Source organism: Volvox carteri, assembly GCF_000143455.1.
Source record: "Volvox carteri f. nagariensis unplaced genomic scaffold VOLCAscaffold_8, whole genome shotgun sequence".
Lineage (NCBI taxonomy): Eukaryota > Viridiplantae > Chlorophyta > Chlorophyceae > Chlamydomonadales > Volvocaceae > Volvox > Volvox carteri.
The window spans coordinates 1037822-1055506 of NW_003307551.1; the positions used below are offsets into that span (position 1 = coordinate 1037822).

The 17685-nt window shown below is 55.5% G+C and overlaps 4 protein-coding genes across 4 annotated transcripts; 3 read left to right on the plus strand and 1 right to left on the minus strand.

Moving 5' to 3' along the window:
* The first annotated feature begins 220 nt into the window (after positions 1-220).
* VOLCADRAFT_103666 (uncharacterized protein) lies at positions 221-2766 on the plus strand. The gene is made up of 4 exons (XM_002947840.1): positions 221-556; positions 645-812; positions 915-989; positions 1477-2766. Exons 1-4 carry the CDS (start codon positions 305-307, stop codon positions 1555-1557), a joined length of 576 nt encoding a protein of 191 aa, XP_002947886.1. The 5' UTR covers positions 221-304; the 3' UTR covers positions 1558-2766.
* Positions 2767-3353: 587 nt separating this feature from the next.
* VOLCADRAFT_79909 (uncharacterized protein) lies at positions 3354-5123 on the plus strand. Its single transcript, XM_002947841.1, has 3 exons — positions 3354-3635; positions 3794-3970; positions 4589-5123. The coding sequence occupies exons 1-3, from the start codon at positions 3504-3506 to the stop codon at positions 4751-4753; spliced, it is 474 nt and encodes a 157-aa protein (XP_002947887.1). The 5' UTR covers positions 3354-3503; the 3' UTR covers positions 4754-5123.
* Positions 5124-5340: 217 nt separating this feature from the next.
* On the plus strand, positions 5341-8840 carry VOLCADRAFT_103668 (uncharacterized protein; the record flags this gene model as incomplete). The annotated part of the gene is made up of 9 exons (XM_002947842.1): positions 5341-5841; positions 5916-5980; positions 6306-6426; positions 6833-6932; positions 7178-7409; positions 7788-7910; positions 8240-8419; positions 8744-8774; positions 8809-8840. The coding sequence occupies exons 1-9, from the start codon at positions 5382-5384 to the stop codon at positions 8838-8840; spliced, it is 1344 nt and encodes a 447-aa protein (XP_002947888.1). The 5' UTR covers positions 5341-5381.
* A 513-nt stretch (positions 8841-9353) lies between these two features.
* Positions 9354-17584, minus strand: VOLCADRAFT_116593 (uncharacterized protein; the record flags this gene model as incomplete). The annotated part of the gene is made up of 11 exons (XM_002947994.1): positions 9354-9814; positions 10285-10587; positions 11059-11515; positions 11632-11916; positions 12535-12743; positions 14098-14914; positions 15047-15197; positions 15642-15801; positions 16278-16423; positions 16929-17088; positions 17557-17584. 11 exons carry the CDS (start codon positions 17582-17584, stop codon positions 9354-9356), a joined length of 3177 nt encoding a protein of 1058 aa, XP_002948040.1.
* Between the last annotated feature and the right edge of the window lie 101 nt (positions 17585-17685).

Consider the following 17685-nt stretch of genomic DNA (forward strand, 5'->3'; position numbering starts at 1 on the left):
ACAGGACTTGGGTCAAGTGTAATAGATTCAAAACAGGGTTGAATTTGGTGTTGATGTAACTATTATCCTAACAAGCACAATAAAACAACGTCATCTCGACGATCGTGTGCATAGAGTTTGCTGCTTGCAGAAAAAATATTTCACGTACAACAAGCAGTACGGCTGACCTTTTTCGCTCCGCCAGCGATGTTCCACTTTTGACCCCCACCGCAACGATATTCAGGACCTGTGTGATATCTTGCCTTTGCGTTCACTTATAAACATTGTAAACAGCTTTACAGTTAGCTCGTGTCCTGACCAGAAGATGGCAGTCGAAGCTGAAACCCATGAATGGGTTCCAGCGCAATACCCTAAAGACGTCGACAGCGTGGATCTTAGGCGGTTAATAGGCGTGCAGCCTAAGGGATATAAAGAGCGTTCTGTTGGCAAGCGGAAACGGGATGCCGCGGAGCAAGCAGAAGACGAGCATCCAATGGCAATGCAAGAGGATATGGAGCAGCAGGACGCAACACAGGCACCAAAGCGTCAAAAGGCCGATGAGACGATGTACCGACCCGTAAGTGGATAGGCGGCGCGGGTCTCAAACCCTGTTGCTGTCCTGGACTGGTGCATAACTTTGCCAACCATGGTAATTGTGGTTCCAGGTTTCCGGGAAGTCCTGGAAGCCGCCGGGACAACGGGCGAGCACTGTAATGCGGCCTGCTAGTTTGGGAAAGAAAAGCTGGGGCAAGAAAATGACGGAAAAAGCTTCACGCAAGCACCTTCTTGATTTGAAGGCCGAGGCAGTGGCCGCAACAAAAGCTAAGCGCAAGGTGTGTTCCAAAACCGCCGTACCTCTGACGGCTTGGGCGTCCGGCGCCTTGCACTCCTTTTTTGAACTTTTCCTATGCCCATCTTGCTGGGACCGCGTACAGGCTGCCGCAGAACAGCGCAAAAGAGCAAAAGAGCTGAAAGCCTCGAACCAGCAAAAGAGCGCCGTGGTGCAAAAGGTGCGTGTTCTGGGTCCAGGGGAGCGGGTACTGTGTTCTGGAGAGCCTGGGGCCAGGCTGAAGACATGTGAGAAGGAAGCCATCATGCGCTCGGTGCCCGTAGCATTTCAAAGCTTGTTGACGGCAAACGTTCCCATGGCGACAGGAAGACCTTCTCACAGTCCTAATACGGCTGCCGCTGGCCAGTTTAGTTCTGCTCCACAAGAAGACTAGCACGCACCGGGGGCGCACGTTCCACGTATAATTCGCTAAGAGCCATTATTACTTGGGGTTTGCGCTGGGGCATGTGTGCGACCTTAAAAAGTTGCTGAGAGCAGTGCCAAATGTACTTTCCGTCTGTATTACCTGTCTTTTCCTGACAACCTTCGGTTAGCCTTGGAGCCGCTGTTATGGGCCCATTACATCTTTGGACGGTAGCGCGACTTTAAGATGCGACACACACACGTTCGGACGTCTGACCTTTTACCTTACCGGTATGGCATTGCAGATCACGAACAGCGCCACCGTAAAGAAGATGATGAAGGACAAGAAGCAGCGCAAGCTGCTGCGAACAGCGGACACTAACTAGCGAGGGACCTGGCAGAACGGATGTGTTGAACTATGTAACGAGCATCGCTGCAGAGGAGTTGCGGCGCCTGCCTGAGGACACTACATGTGCACTGAGTCACGAGAAGGCCCAGATGTTTGCACATGGATGTCAATGCGGGGATCAGGAGCCTGCAACATGGCAATCAGCTGCCAGGCGGTGCTCCGTAGGTGCTGTCATTGGCGTCATCAAAACAGTAGACGTTGCGTGAAAAGAGGCTACCCAAGGTGTCTGGATGAGAAGTTCGGTGGTTAAGTGCAATAGATGCAGGATGTCCAATGCAAGTGACTACAGTACACGGGAACTGCACCGATTATGTCTGAAAGGCTGCAGGTTTACGCGACGATTGGGTTTAGGGTCTTACGTACTGCGCGTAGGTAGGTTGAATTTCGCTTGCGGAAGGCCACATTGGCATGGCGCAACCTCACGTTAGGCATGGCCGTGGAAACGTCGGGTTTACTGTGCACGTGGTGTTATTAGTCATAGGAGCTGCCGTGTCCAGTCCGTCGGGGAACACGATTGTTAGTGGGGTTCTGTGTGGATTTGCCTCGTTTTACATGGGTGTGGGCGAGGGGACTTGCATGGCATTATCGTACTGCACAGATCAGAACGCCGCCATTGATATGTCGCGTCAGATAACCTGTGGGTGTTGTACAATTGTCTTCTGCGGTCGCAGTAAGCTTATTAGTTTCGTTTCCAATTGGATGATTGATGTGTCCAATCCTTGTGTCGTTTGATTCTCTGCCTTGTCTCAACTTGCTGGTTATTAGCAACATCAACCTGCCTTCTGGCAAAATTTTGAGCGATTTATAGCTAGGTCAGCCGCTCATCACCGTGACGTGCGCAACATCTCTTTTTATACTTGAGACAGGACTTTACGCACTGGTTGACGCTTTGGAGGTTGTGACTGCATTCATCTTTCTGCAACGGGGACCCCAGGAATTAGAGCAGCTACACAGAGCAGTTACACCACGTCCATGGTCAGGATTGCCTCGGTGCTCGTTGCTGATGCATAATAGCTGAAAGGCTAATGGAGTGCTTGGCAATGTGAGGTTATTTCTCGTATGTGCCGTGTTTCGATGTTCAACATCTATTCAGTACCATACAGTACGGAAGATCGACGGGGAGTGAGCGGGCCCCAGAGGATGCTACTCATGCCATACACGGTTTTGTAAAATGTGCCAAGGGGTCAATGGTCTTCCCAAAAGGTTCTTAATGTCACGACAAAATACGGAATTGGACAAGGCGAACGGCAACGGACTGCTAACCATGATCAAGGCTGCTCATTACCTCATCATGCGACGTCACGACCGGCGAAGCAGCTTAGGCAGTACGCGATTTGCAGTAGCGGACCCCAATGCATCAGCACAACACTGTGGGCACTATAGCTTAGGCAGGAGTTTGATGAATCAGCTTAGGTGGCAATCGGCAGAAGCTTAAAACCGTCGCAAACGACCTGGACGCATCTATTGCCCTGCGCAGGTGCATTGAACAAATCGGATGCTGCCGTACACAGCCGGTGAAGATCCGCATGCAGCGACAGAAATGTCATAGGTTCTTGGGGCATTGAGAGCTCACTGAATCTTTTAGCTGCATGTAATTTCTGATGCTTATTTAGTCATCCATGCAACTCCAAAGGCTGACCACTGAAGCGCTGGAAGGCCGTTATTTCCGTTAAAGCTCTGTGACGTACGTCAAGCCCGATTGCCCCTGCTTGCAGCACCTACTTGCCTACCTTACAACATCCCTTTAATTGGTTAGCACCAGAGCTTTCAATTCCTCGAAACGCTTTAGGCATCTACTTAGTCTTTAAGTTACGCAAGCTCCCTACTGTCAATTTAAGGTTAAAGGAGATTCTTGACACTTAGTTGATACCTGATTTAGTCTGATCGATTCCTTTAAAATACTCCAATTCCGCCGCTGTCGGCATGGAGGCTCCAGTGATTCAAATAGACACCACGTTGGGAAGCTTCACGGTTGAGCTTTACTATAAGCATGCTCCTAGGACATGTAAAAATTTCGAGGAGTTGAGCAAGAGGGGCTACTATGATGGAACCATTGTGAGTGCGGCATGAGATTTCATTTGTTTCCCAGGACTTCATTTGCTGGGCGTTACCTAGAGCTTTACCTGAGCGTTACCATCCTCATATTTGCTAAGCAAGGGTGGCTAATGAACGACATGGGGAAACTCGTACCCGAACCCCGGTGGCCTGGACAGTTTCATCGCATCATCCGGGATTTCATGTGCCAAGGTGGAGATCCAACTGGGACAGGGCGAGGTGGCGAGTCTATATATGGCGGGAAGTTTGATGACGAGATAACGCGCGAGTTGAAGCACACGGGAGCCGGCATCTTGTCGATGGCGAACGCAGGCCCAAACACAAATGGGAGTCAGGTATGTCTGTTGTCGAATCGAGTGCGAATAGGGTGCCGGGCATAACCATGGTGTCAACTGCACGGATGCCTATACATCCTCGTGTCCTTGTCACCATGGTATCCAACGCGCGCCCACGCACGGCAAGGCATGGGACGATCAGACATTCCCGCGGGACAGCCATCACGGACCGTTAATGTTCTGACTCGAGATGCTCACCTTGAGAGTTCCTTTGGATCAGCCAGTGGGCGCTGCCACGTCCTTTTCCCTTGTGCATTCCTCGGCCTGTTCCCTTATCCTGCCTGGCGACCTTGGCTGCTGAATGCAGTACCGGTACTCGAGATGCTTGCTTGGTGTAGCCTTTTATATACCCATGATAGACAGGCTAATCTCTGGAATTAGGCACAATGTACGCTTGAGCATTAGCGCTGGGCTGGCCTTGTTATAAGCAGGCTGTTGGCTTGCGCCAGTGTTAACCGTAGTGGTTTGTCGGCTAGGGTGCTAGGATTTCTGTAGCGTCGCACTCGTGAATTCTTGTTGCAAGCCTTTGTACAGCTGCAGGCAATGGCCTTGGCCACCAACAACGCTCGTAACCCCGGCATCGGTCAGGCATTGAAACCCCTGCACGCCGAACTGCAGTTCTTCATCACGTTGGCCCCAACGCCTTGGCTGGACGGGAAGCACACTATCTTCGGCCGCGTCGCGACGGGCATGGGCATTATCAAACGCCTGGGGAACTTACAAACGGACAATATGGACCGCCCTATAACCGAGGTCAAGATTGTTCGCGCCCGGCCAGTCTGATGGCCACGCAGGTTGATGATGATGTCCTCAAGGTGACTCCCTCGTTGACTGCCAGCTCAGGTGGTCGGGGCATTATTATAAGACCATGTTGAGACCCGGTTTCTGATTCCTTGACCGTGTGGCCTAGGCCAGGATTCCTGAGTTCGGCCGTAGATGCATGGGAATTGTGAGGCTATCGCCTGTGGGGCTGTCTTTGGATGGTCACTCTTGGACGAAAACTTCTTTACCTTTGATTTCTTTGGGTGCACGGTGGGAATATTGGGCCACTGCGACCGTTTTCGCAGGGCTGAAGTAGGAAACGGCTTGGAGGTGCTTCAGATGGTTCATTTTGCAGGAGCGAGCACGTCGAACCTTAAAAATTATTTTGCGGCCGCCCCTTGGCATCGTTGCATGGTGGCGTAATTGCTCCCCTTCCAGCGTGCGATTGGTCTGCTGACCATGAGGTTCTAAGAAGTCATCGTCTATCCAGAATTTCAGACAGATCGTTGTACAACCCGCTGCATAACTTCCTCGCTTCCTATTAGTAAGCTATGTGTTTTTAACGCACATGTTTACAGTGATTGCTTTCAGCATTAATCGAGACAGTGTGAAGGCTTTAGGAAAGCCCTGACCGAATTACTGTCACACAATGCAGACAGCATTAGCGCTGCCCTTGCCCCAACTCAGGGGAGTAATTCGAGCTTTGTCTAGCGCTTCACATGTTACACAGATACTGACGAGCTCTGCGACGGAGCGACAGCTATCCTCGCGAGCAGCCTCGACTTCAGGTTATAGCTCTGCAAGGAATTGGGGTTTACTTGCTGTCCCGCTGCTGGGTGTCCTGGCGGCTGGCAGTGCGTGGACTTTATCAAAAGACAATTTCAGGAAAGATGAGTTCTACTTGCTACCTTTGGATGTGCGCCAGCGGATTTTTTTCAAGTATGAAAAGCGTATACGAGACCAAAGTTCTTTAGGAAAAATTTTCGAATACTTCAGCTCTCAGGAGAAAGACGGGCAGGAGTTCCTGACGCCCGTTGACATGCTGTGCGCTGTGGTGCCCACGTATCCCCCCAGCGCGTCGACTCTGGATCGTTTGGGAAATCTAGATGGTGAGTAACCGCGAAATATCTTGTGCATTCTCAGGACGCGTTGCCACGCTTCTTTGGTTTCTCCTGCTGGACAGGGGAGCGGCGAAATGGGACAGCCCGTTCCAGTTGGAGCAAAAGTCAAGCGAGCTTTCTGCAGGAGGTGAGCCTACATTCATGGTATCTTGCTGCAAGGGTTCCTTCCTTCGACTCCGGAAGATGGCGGAGGGAGGGGTAGGCTGCCTGCCTTACACATGGCCTGGCACAGACCGCTATTGAAGCAACGGGTTACAGCCTTCCGAACTGAAAGCAACGGGACCGGCTTGCCAAGTCCACCTTTACGACATTTCTGTCTGCAAATAGCCTTTCAGCTTCAAGGGTCAACGTGCCGCGCCCCATGGGTCCCCACCCTGCCCAGTTGGCACCTCGTCGTTTGATCTTCACAAGCATACCCACCACCTACCACCATTCCCCATTCACGAATCCAGTTCGATGTCGATGGCGATGGCCTCATCTCCTATCCGGAGTTCCTGCTGCTGCTAATCCTGCTCTCGATACCCGGAAAGGACGTCAAAACCATTTTCGACGTGGTTGACTTGGACGGCAACGGTGCGTGGTCGGGGAGGCGGGGTGTTGCTGCGACAGGATTGTCGCGAACAAACATCGTCTACTTGCTGCGCCGTCCATATCCGCGGAGACCACACAACAGCGCAGGCTTCTGCTTGGGTAAACAGTCTTGAGCCATTACTTGTATGGCCGCAGCAGGCTCTTGGCCCGGTGGCCTGGGGGAAAAAACGCACAGTAATAGCTGTCCGCTCCTACGCAAACCAGGTGCCGGGCACAGACAGACAACATGTTACATGCTGCCGTTCCTGGGCCAACGCTCCAGCACCCGAATGCATTGGACCCGCGGATAGCAACGTATGCGTATGGTTGTGTGTGTTGTACGCTCTGAAGGCGCACCTAAGGTTCACACACCCACCGGCGCTCTACTGTATGATTGCACCACATCCAGGGCAAATTGACCGGGACGAGTTCAAGTCGGTAATGGAGCTGCTGGGAAGCATGGCCAATGTGCATACATCCCCGGTGGGCCGCTCCAAGAAGCTATCGCTGTGAGTGCTGAGTCGTCGCGCTGCTCATCCTTGCCGGCTGCCTACATACAGCACGTGCCTCACTGGCAGAGACGGCGTTCCATTCCTCCCTTGGACACGTCCAGAGAAAGCCCCATGTAAACCATGAAAACTATTATAAAGACCGATTCGAGCTCAACCCGAAGGATTCTCACGCGGCGTTCCCCTGGGTTCTGGTGTTCCCTCCCGCTGCTGCTCTACTTCCATTATCCCCCGACGCTGCGCAGTAGTGACAGTGCGAACTCGGGCCTCTTCATGAAGTTCTTCGGCAAGGACGGCGGCAAGAAGCTCCTGCTGCCGGAGTTTCGTGACTTCCTGGACAAGCTGCACGCAGAGTTAGTCACCCTGGAGTTCAAGCACTACGACTACAGCGGCAGTGGGTCCATTCCGGCAGTGGATTTTGGGCGGAGCCTCGTCGCAACGGCCGACATCCGTCGCGTCGACCAGCTGCTTGATAAGGTCAACAGTTGCGCGCAGCAGAGGGGCAGGATGGGGCCTAGGGGTGCCGGTTCGTCCTGCCGACACTGCTGCCCTTCGTTCTGTAGCACACGGCACGGGATCTTCGAGTCCCGCAGGGCACGTGCTTTTGTTGGCCTCCAACCAACTAGCCTTCCCTGCAGAACCATTTTGTAGGATCTGATGGGGTCTGCTGTGGACCATAGCGTTGTGAGCTTGTGACGAATGCGGCTTTGGGGACACGTGCCGTCTGCAGCGCCTTTGGCTTTGACTTTGCAAATGCTGGCATTGTCTTGCAACACTATTGCATTTGGAGATCCGTTGTTGGTTGTAAACGCCCTCCCTGAACGCGCGGCCGCCCAACTCCCGCCCGTTGGCCAGGTTGACGCTATGGGCCCCGAGCTGACCCGGCAGCGCATCAGTCTGGAGGAGTTCCAGACCGTGCACTTCGACATGCGGCGCAATTTACACACTCTGGTGGTGGCGCTGGACTTCTATCGGCAGGTGCGGGCTCGAGGATACGGTGATGGTGGTGGTGGTACTGGTGGTGATAATGTCAAGGGGCTGATGGTATACGCACGCTCAGCATGAATCCAGCCAAGCGTCCGTCTTAACGTCGGCATCTGGGTTGGTCGCGGCAGTTCAGTCTTCCTGCATGGCGGGACTTAGGTGTTCACACGGCGGTGCACGTGTTTCCGGCAAGACTGTTGCTCGCGACGCATGTGATGCGTGATGCATGCGGCCGATAACTTTGCTTGGATGCGGTGGTATGTCCTGCTGTCGGACACCTTCACCCCATGAGGGTTCTGCTGCCGCGTAATTGTACCGCGCAGTTGGGGCGGCCTCTCCTCAAGGACGATTTTACGAAGCTGCTGACCAAGCTGATGGGCGTGTCGTTGAGCAGCCGCGTCATGGAAATCATCTTTGCCGTGTTCGATGATGGGCAAGGCGGGCTGGATGTGCAGGCATTTCTGGAGACCATGCAGCGCCGGGAGGTCATGTATGCACGGCGAGTAAGTAATTGAGGAACGCAAGCTGACACTTATGTGACCAAACGTCCTGGCTGTTGTGTCCATCTTCACTCCGTTTGCTCGCGCCTCCAGTGAAGCCTAGATTAAGCCAATCATACAGATGTGGGGAGCTCTCCACATCTAAGCCTATTACTAATTTTTACAGATATGGCGAGGTCTCCACATCTAACCACGTGCGCGGGGCATCGCTCTAACCCGAGCCCATGGGTCCTGCACAGTTTGCAGCTTGCTGGCGGGGCATGCCAACATCTGCCCAGCGAATGCTTTATCTGCCCTCCTGCCCCTATCACTTTCTCTGTTCTGCAGAGAAATATTGAGCCTGACGGACCAACCCCCGGTGCGCTTTCCAAGCCGCTTTCCGCCGTCTGGAGCTGGGTTTCGCAGGGAGCCCGCTTCGTCGTAAGCAACTTATAGCAGACGACGATGTGTGCGGCATCCTTGCTTACTACTACTGTGCATATGAACCACGCCATCACCATCATGATTTCGTATATATCCCATATGCATATCTACGCGAGGATCATCAGCGGCCTGCAACATCCTCGACATACATTGTTTGGCGGACTGTTTCAAGCAATCTACCACATGCTCCTAAAACTACGTTTCTGGGATGCGCCCATGACGGAGCGCTGTAGCCTGTTTTTTGTACTATTTCTGTAGAAAAAAATTGAAGACGCAATTCTTAGAGCACCACATGGAAAAAGGAGCGACCAATCAACCGTGCAATCCCGCATGCAACAAATGCACGACCTCGGCGTGTCTAGCCGCAACCGATGTAAGCGGTTTTATTCTGACGACTTGGTGACTCATCCAGATACGTCCTTTGAGGACTGTGTGCAATCTGTAAATCTACGCAGCCTTGCAAAAACACGCCTCCTCCACGGCTGCCACGCCGTACGACTCCCGCACACTAATTTCATCGCCTGTTCAGAGCGGCGCCGCCGGGGCCCTCGCCGCCGCCCATCGCGTCCCGCAGCACCGCATTCAGCAGCTGCTGCACCAGCCCCATGCCCCGCATCTCCAGCTCGTCATCACCCGGCCCGCCGACCTGAAGCAGACCAGGTAGGTCCATGGGAGGAGGTGCCAGGCCCATCCCGCCTCCAGCACCTCCAACGCCCAGAGTGATACCGCCCAGCATCATGCCGCGTGCGGGCATCAGTGGCGGCATGGTCGTGCCTGTAGACCCCAGCACCAAGTCGTGGCCATCCGGGCCACGCGTCACAGCCATAGCGGGAGTAGTCGCCCCGACGCCATGGGGCGCGCCGCCGTACAGCGTAAAGGGGCCCTCGAAGGCGGCCATGGCCGCCATGGGGTCATCCGGCCCCAAGCCACCGGCGCCGCGCAGCGGCATTTGGAGGACAGTGGCAAGGCTACCACCTGTCATCAGCAAGGGGCCAACAAGCGATCTTTTTATGGATCTTTTTCTAGGATCAATGAGAACGCCACCGCGCGCAGCCGACGGCCCACAAAGGTCCAAGGTGCTTTCCAACTGACTACACGACGAAAAAACTTGTGGTAGTTTGCTCTATCGGCAATCCCCGCACCACAAAGTTCCCAACCCAGTGTAGGCCTGAACATTGGTTCCAGACAGCTGTGTGTCGGCCCCCCTTTTACCTCCGCCTTGTCCCATCGCCAGCTGCTCAATCATGCTAGGTCGGTTATCCCCTGTTAATTTAGGAGGGAAAGGCGATATGCCCCAATTATGTCAAGATGAGAAGCCCTTTGCGGGATGCTTGAGCGATTCAACCAATGCCATGTTAGGAGCAGTCAGTACCCCAGAACCTGGGGAAGCGCATCCAAAGCCCTTGCAGCGCACCGTGCATTGTGGCACCCGCACGAGAGCTCACCAGTGAAATCGTCGTCGTCGTCGTCGTCCTCGTCATCGTCGTCGTCATCGTCATGATGGCGATGATTATCGCCATCATCATCGCCATCATCGTCATCATCGTCGTCCTCATCCATATCGTCGTCCTCTTCGGCGTCGCCACGCTGCTCGTCGTCTGCGCCATCTACGGCCATGTCCTGCGCATAGGCCATCGTGTCGCCGCCGCGATGCTGTCCGCTTCCTCCAGCCTGGCCGCGCTCCGCAGCGCCTTCATCAGCCCGCTGAGCCTCCCCTGCTTCCGCAATATTCCGTCCGCTGCGGCCGCCTGCCAGGAAGTTCCACGGAGGCTCAGTTCTTGACATCCATTCGTTTTGTAGTTCTCACACTTACAATTCATGTGGTCATTCCTTGCAAGAAAACTACATGACAGGCTGCAGCTCGCCGCAAGGAACGCCCAAAGGAAGCTGCTGTAGGCGCATGCACAACCGCAGGAGCTGGAGAACCCGAAGCTGTAAGTTCTGCTGCCCCGTCGCGACTGTCGCGCGACTAGCATGGAAGCCCCAGTAACTACCAAATTGCACAGCGTAAAGTAAAGAACGGGGGCTGCACTGTGCTTACTGAAACGTGAACAATGAACACAGTGGCGCCCTCATTGCGATACTCAGGGGAGATACCGCTGAGTGCTTAGGACGCATACGGCCTCGAACTCACACCAACGCAAATAAAATGTATGGCCGAATCAGAATGTGAGAAATGCCGATGTATCACGCGTGCGCCCGCCCTCCCCATCTCTCACTTAGCAGCATGTCCACATTGTTGTCGTCGCCTTCTGACATGGCCATCTCCGGGATGTCAACTGACTCGCCCCCCTCTGAGCCGCGGACTCCCCCGACCTGGCCACCACGCGTCTGTATAGTTTCACCGCTTCCCTCCTCCGTTGCCATGACTGCTGTTGCAGCCACCGCAGGTTGTGCGCCCTGATCATCACCCAGCGATACGCCACCCGTTTCAGGGCCAGCCGACTGCTGCGCGCTCGCCACTGCTGCTGCGCCCACGCCTCCCTCTGCCGCGGCCCCAGGCTGCTGCTGGTCGCCGCCCTCGTCTGCTGCACGAAGCAGGTACGCCAGTGCCATGTCCATGTTCCGAAAGCGGCGTAGCGCTGCCGTGGACTGATTGCGGTCAAAGCCCATAGCCACCAACTGCTCCACTAGCTCAGGCTCCGAAGGTGGCCCACGGGGCCCACGGCTGTAAATCTGTAGCGGAGGACAGCGCAGCCGTCATGCGCACTCTGGTTTCGTCCCTACCTTCCGCCATATCATGCCTCGCACCCACACATTCCTGCCTCATTGCTTTGACTCCCCAAACCTACCTGGCGCAGCTGCTCCTCTGTCAGAGGTTCCGCTGCCGCCGGGTCCTCTCCGTGCTGCAGCAGCCAGTTGAGCGCTGCCTCCATCTCATTGCGGTGAAGCAGCAGGGCCTTGCGCACCACGGCCTCGCCAAAGCCCATCTCGCCTAGCTGTGAAGCTGCCTGGGCGTCAGGCTCAGGGATGGCAGAAGGCGGCGGCGCTGCAGGGGGCGGGGCGGGAGCCGCAGCCGCTTGGGCTGCCGGTGGCGTCCCGCCGAAGAGCATCATGCCAGGTGCGAGCATACCCATCTGCACGCCACCGTGAAGGGGGCCCGCCGGCTGCACATTGACGGGAAAACAGCCAAACATCATCACTTAAGTATTGCAACCTACCAGCATAATGTGGAAGGAGTGCAGAGCGCACCCATAGGTGTAATGGGTTAGCTAATTGTGTATCCACCGAGTTTCTGGTCCATGTCGCCCTAAGCTGTCCCTATTCCCCACCTTCGGGATACCGTGGACCCAAATTGCACTGCATCGCTCAAAACCCATCACACTGGAAAGCGTATAGTAAGATGCACCAGCAGGCGTGCAGGTCTCCTGCCTTCCCGGCTATCTAGCAACACGGCCCGGAGGCACCAAATCGCGTAGCTCCTGCTTGCAGGTCAAGCGCCGCCAACGCTCGCCCGAGCGAGATAGCATCGTTATGTTATGCATCCGCAACCGGAGTCCTCGAATCGTACCAATCTGACCTCCATGTAAAGGGTCAGAGTACATTGTACGAATCTGACCTCCATGTAAAGGGTAAAAGTACAAGTCTTTTGAGACCGTCTAGTGTCCAGCAGCTGGATGGACGTGAGCGACGGCTGGACATGGCCAAAAAGACTGGATGCGTTCTTGGAGAGAAAGACGAGCTCGAACTCCTACCTGCATGTACCGCCGGCCTCCGCCGACGGGAGCCTCTGCAGGCTGCTGTTGCGGCTGCCCGGCAGCCGCTGCTCCTCCGTCCCCCGCGCCATCGGCCTGTCGCGGCTGACCAGCGCGGACCTCCATGGCCGCTGGCCTTCCCCGCAACGTCTGAATGAGCTGGAGCAGCTGCTGGTCGACATCCATGGGCACGCCACCGTAGTGACGGACTGTGGGATTCAAGGCGGAGCAGCATGCGAGCGCGGTAAACATTTCGATGGCGTACCTATGACGTTATTAGTACCCTGAGCCTGTGCTGAGGAGGATAAGGGAATAGCAATATGAATGCACAAAACTCATGTGCACAGATGTGCATCTTGGGGGCCCTGCGTTGGCCGTAGAACGATGAAGGCGATGGTGATTGTGAGAAGCCTCCAGCAACCAGGTGGTTTCGCAGGTTTCAAGCTGCGCCCGATCCAGCGCGAGAATACTCCTCAACACTAACTGACCCGTTATATTTCACAATTTCAGGCGTTGGCCCTAATTCTTGCAGTCCAAACAGGACTGCACCAAGCAGGCTGCCTTACACGGCCGTGACGGTTCCTCCGTAATGGTGTTTTCAATACCACGGCGTCTCGCTTCTGCTATGATGGCACTTCGAATTGTAGATGCCGTGGGTACCGGCGTTGTGTCCACAGGTCTTGCAGATGTGCTTGCTTGAGGCCGATGTAGCAGCAGCACCAAGTGGTCCCCTGAGCACAGTCCAGCATTCTTCAGACTGCCCGATGTAAGGATATTGCCCTTGAATACCTGGCGTTATAGAAGAAAAAATTTCGTTCTCTTCGCTGAAGGTGCCTTGGAGAAAACCAACCCCTCAAAAACTCTATCGCGACAGGCATAAGGAACGCACCAAGCGTTGCTTAGATGCAGTTGGAACAGGGATGTGCTCTCGCAAACCCCGCTCATGAAGCAGATTCTTTAGTTCCGAGATTTCACAGTTGCCATCTACGCCGTTGAAGATAAGCGTTTTGTAAAGGGTTCGAACAACAAGGTCCATTGGGGGCTTTGGAGGCTACTCTGCCGCGGACAACCCTTATGTTAAAATTCAACTTTGGATATGACAGGGTTACCAAAGAGCTTTGATCAAATTTACAATTATGACGCTGTCAAGTAGAAAACCGAAGACAAGCTTTCTTATGCATCACAAGAATGATCCAGGAGTACGGTAACGTACGGCATTGTCCTCAACAGTTTGTCCCATGCATATGCGCATTGGTTAGTCCGCATCCTCATCATCGCTGCCATATGCTGCGCCGAGGAGGGATAGACCATCAGTATTAGGATTTCCATCGCCATCTGCCCCTGGCTGTATCCCATTGACTCCTCTGCTTGTCCCTTTCGCCGTCTCATCAACCTCCGCCGCTCCTTCCTCTTCCGCGTTGCCTTGTCCATATACTTGTTCCACCGAGCTCCCCGCCTGCCCATGTTCCTCTGTCGTTCCGTCCCTCCCGAATGATCCCAAATGCGCTCCATACCCCGTGGGCGAGGTACTTTCAGTCGCCAGCTCCCCAGCCCCGGCCTCACCCGCAGCTCCAGCTACCCCCTGCTGATATCCGTACCAGCCATGATAATAATCATAACCCTGCCAGGAATACCCAGTCCCCTGCTCCTGGTACTGCTGTTGTGCCACGAATTCCTGCTCTTGCTGCCCTGACTGCTCCTGTTCTGTGTGATGCCCGTAGCTGTTGGCATAGGCCGAGTAGTGGGCCCGGTATGCTGACCAGTAGACCTCCTCATTACGAGCGCGGCGCATGCGTTCTCGCAGCTCGGGGTTGTTGCGCATTTGTTCGCGGAGCTCAGGGTCACACCATGCGCGCTCCCATTCAGGCGCCTCACCGACTGCCCCTGCACCAGCCCCTTCTGCGGCTGCGGAGGCAGCTGCGGCCCCGTGGAAGTCCCCAGCAGCCCCGCCCGATGCTGTGACCATCGCGTCGTTGTAATCCCAAGGTTCTGGTACCGCCCGATGAGCTGACGCCATAGCCGCGTCTGCGGCCTCCTTTGCCCGCGGCGCCCCCTCTGAGCCTGAAAGCCCTCCGGCTTCCTTCCGCTGCACGATGAGCCGCTGCTGCTCCTCGTAAATGTCGGTGGAAACGTACGGGGTGTCATCGTCTCCTCCATTCCCGCCACCAGCCGCTGCTGTGTCCTCCTGTTGCTGGCGGAGGAGCTTGAGTTCGCGCTGCTGGCGCTCGCGTTCCTCAAACTGCGCGTCGGTGCTCGGGTAGGCGCCGATGGAGGTTCCACGCTGCAGTGCGGACTGCAGCTGGAGCTCCATGACACGTGCATGCTTCTGATCGGGCGGCAGCGCGTCGAAGGACGACATAACTGCAAGACCAAACGCCTCCTGCGGTCCGAAGAGGCGGGGTACCCTCGTGGGCGGAGCGGGGCAAAGCCGACCGGAGGGAAATGACAGGGCCCAGAAAAGGGCCAGCCATCCACACGAAACGCGCAACGCGAAAGTCTACGCAATACCCACCTCGCACGCACGCTTCTGCGCCAGCACCGCCACGGGGTTCGGATCCTCGTTGGCCCAGCGCGCGGTGACAACCTCACCTAGCGTTGATCCCACTAGGCTCTGCTTGTGCATGGCCTCCTTGGCGAACTCCGCACTGCTGCGCCAGTCGTACCTGCCATACGCGTATGAGCCGCACACAACCCACCCACACCCATGCAACCCAACCACAAGGCTCGACAACTGGTCAGTCAGGCTCGGGTTGACCTCGTGGCTAATTGGGTGGTGGGGCCCCTCTTGTAAGCATACCTACCTACCTACCTACCTACCTACCTACCTAAGTGCAAGATACCTCGTTTTCGTACTTTATGATAGACGTTGAAGACCAGGCGGAAGGGTTTTAATTTTAGTCACCCCATTTGGTGTCATGCAGATGCGTACGACGTGAGTTTGACGCTTTGTTAATACGTTGTAATTTCCATGGCTACAGAAATGATCTAGATATATACCCATCCGCCCACCCACGTATCTGGGGTTGAACGGGCCCCGAGAAATAAGGGACCCGAGGGGACCTGACCCATTGCTGCCCCAGAGGGATGGACCCCGCCCGCGAACTCACCGGACGAAGGCAATGGTCTTGTTGTGTACAATGTAAATGTTATTAACCGGACCGAACATGCTGAAGTTCGCGTCCAGTAGCTGCCGTAATTTGGGCAGCTCGTACGCCCCGGCACCCTCGTAGTTGATGTACAACGTGCGGTTGTCACGGTCAAGTGTGCCTGCACGAGTGGTCAGCAGTAGTAGCAACATCAGTAGCAGCAGCAACAACAGTCACATGCCAGCGGGAGAATCTTACAGGGCTTAGAGGATCTCAGGAAAGAGGGAGAAAAGGGAGGAAACGACGTGGTTTCACAATTCGCAGCCAACCCAGCTGCTACTGAAGGCTTGCAACCTTGTGCACTAAGAATCGCGGCGGGGCGGGATAACATGGACTGCACGTGAGGGGCCGCAGAGCCCCTGCGGGGTGGAGAGTTCCGCTGCCCATTCGGCTGCTACCTGCCCTAATCTTCGTACGCGAACGAGGGCGACGTCGCCACAGTTGCCGCCCTCTAGGCCTACCCTTGGCCACCCTCCCTAACCACGTCGACGTCTGACCGCCCGAAGCCACCCGTCTGGCAGTGCCGTCACCGCTGGAGTGCCTGTGCCGCCAGATCCGAGTCCTCTCCCCAGACACCTGGTTCCATCCGAGCTTCACCTGCACCGCTGCGGTAGCCCTCGCTCTCTGCCCGTTTCTCCCGACCAAAGATGTCCGCGGATAGGTCCCTCACGGCGTACGCCTCGTCCTCGGCTGTCGGCAGTCGGTGAAGATAGGTACAGGCTGAGCCCTGACTACAGCAGCCCCTGCGCGGGCCGGGAGGTGCTCAGGTGGGCGATGGAGTGCGGGAACTGCAACGGCTCGTGTTGCAGCCTTATGGCTGAAGCAAGCGGGAGCCTGACCTTGAGCAGGCATCATGTGCAAGACCACCTCTCCCTACTCTTTGACTCAACTCGGTAGCTACCAGCAAACTTTTGGAACAACCCTGTCATGCAAGAGTGATATCGTGTCCGGAATGAGCTAGTTGAATTAGTTAGTTCTACAATGGGGAGAAGAGCACACAATGCGTCTCGCAGGCAGCAAGCCTCTACCTTTTGCCGGCTGGCTGGCCGTTCCTTTGCGCCACAAGCCAAACCGTCCACTTGTGGAGCTGCACGGACTAGGCTATTGTAACACCCGCCGCCCTTCTCAAGCAATTCCTCTGTTCTCCCCCCCCCCAACGACTGCCTTAGCCCATTCTCAAGACCCGCCTCGCACCATCAACCTCCGCCCTCCGCCTAGCAACCCCTGCCCCTGGCACTTTCCCCTCACTTCGCGAAGTACAAGCAGAACACATGCTGCTTTGCGTCGCTGCCTCGTGTGCGTCCAACGTCCAGTTCCAATACACAGCGGTACTTGGATGTTTCCTTTACACGCTGCCCGCCAGGCCCCCCACGCTTGCCATCACGGCCGGGCGCGCCGACCGAAGGCCCTATGCGGCGCCCAGACCAGAGGTTCCGCTCCCCCAGGCCCCCACGTGCCTGAATTTCCCTTTGTAGTGTGGCATCATCGACCTGGGATATGGAGATGGGGTTGTCGGGGGGTGAGGTGTAAGGAAGGGTCTCCCGTCCCCAGGAGACGAGGGACGGGTAGGTCCGATTGCCATTGACACAGTACAGCTATGGCATTTTCTTTGCAGTATAGAGTTTTTCTTAATGGGGAATAGGGCGGGGATGTGATTGGGGCTTGGATGGCATGGCACCCGCAAGCTCTGAACGAATGCGATCCCGTAGCTCCGGGTGCGTGGATTAAGCTGATAAACACAAATGTTGCCTGGCTTGTGCAGTGACCACAGTGGGGTTAAGGTTGTAAGGGAGAGCCCTCAGGCGGGCGATGGGGTCAAACATGGCAGGCCTACGAGCAAACAAGCTGCGACCCCGACTCAGCAGTTGTCGCTCACCTGCTTCCGCGCCGGCCTTGTTAGCCATTCCGCACGGTTAGGATAGTGGGGATCACGCGGTTTCATTTGCTCGTCACTCCAAATTATGTTGAATTAGGATAACCCTAAGTACGTGTAAGGCTCAACGTT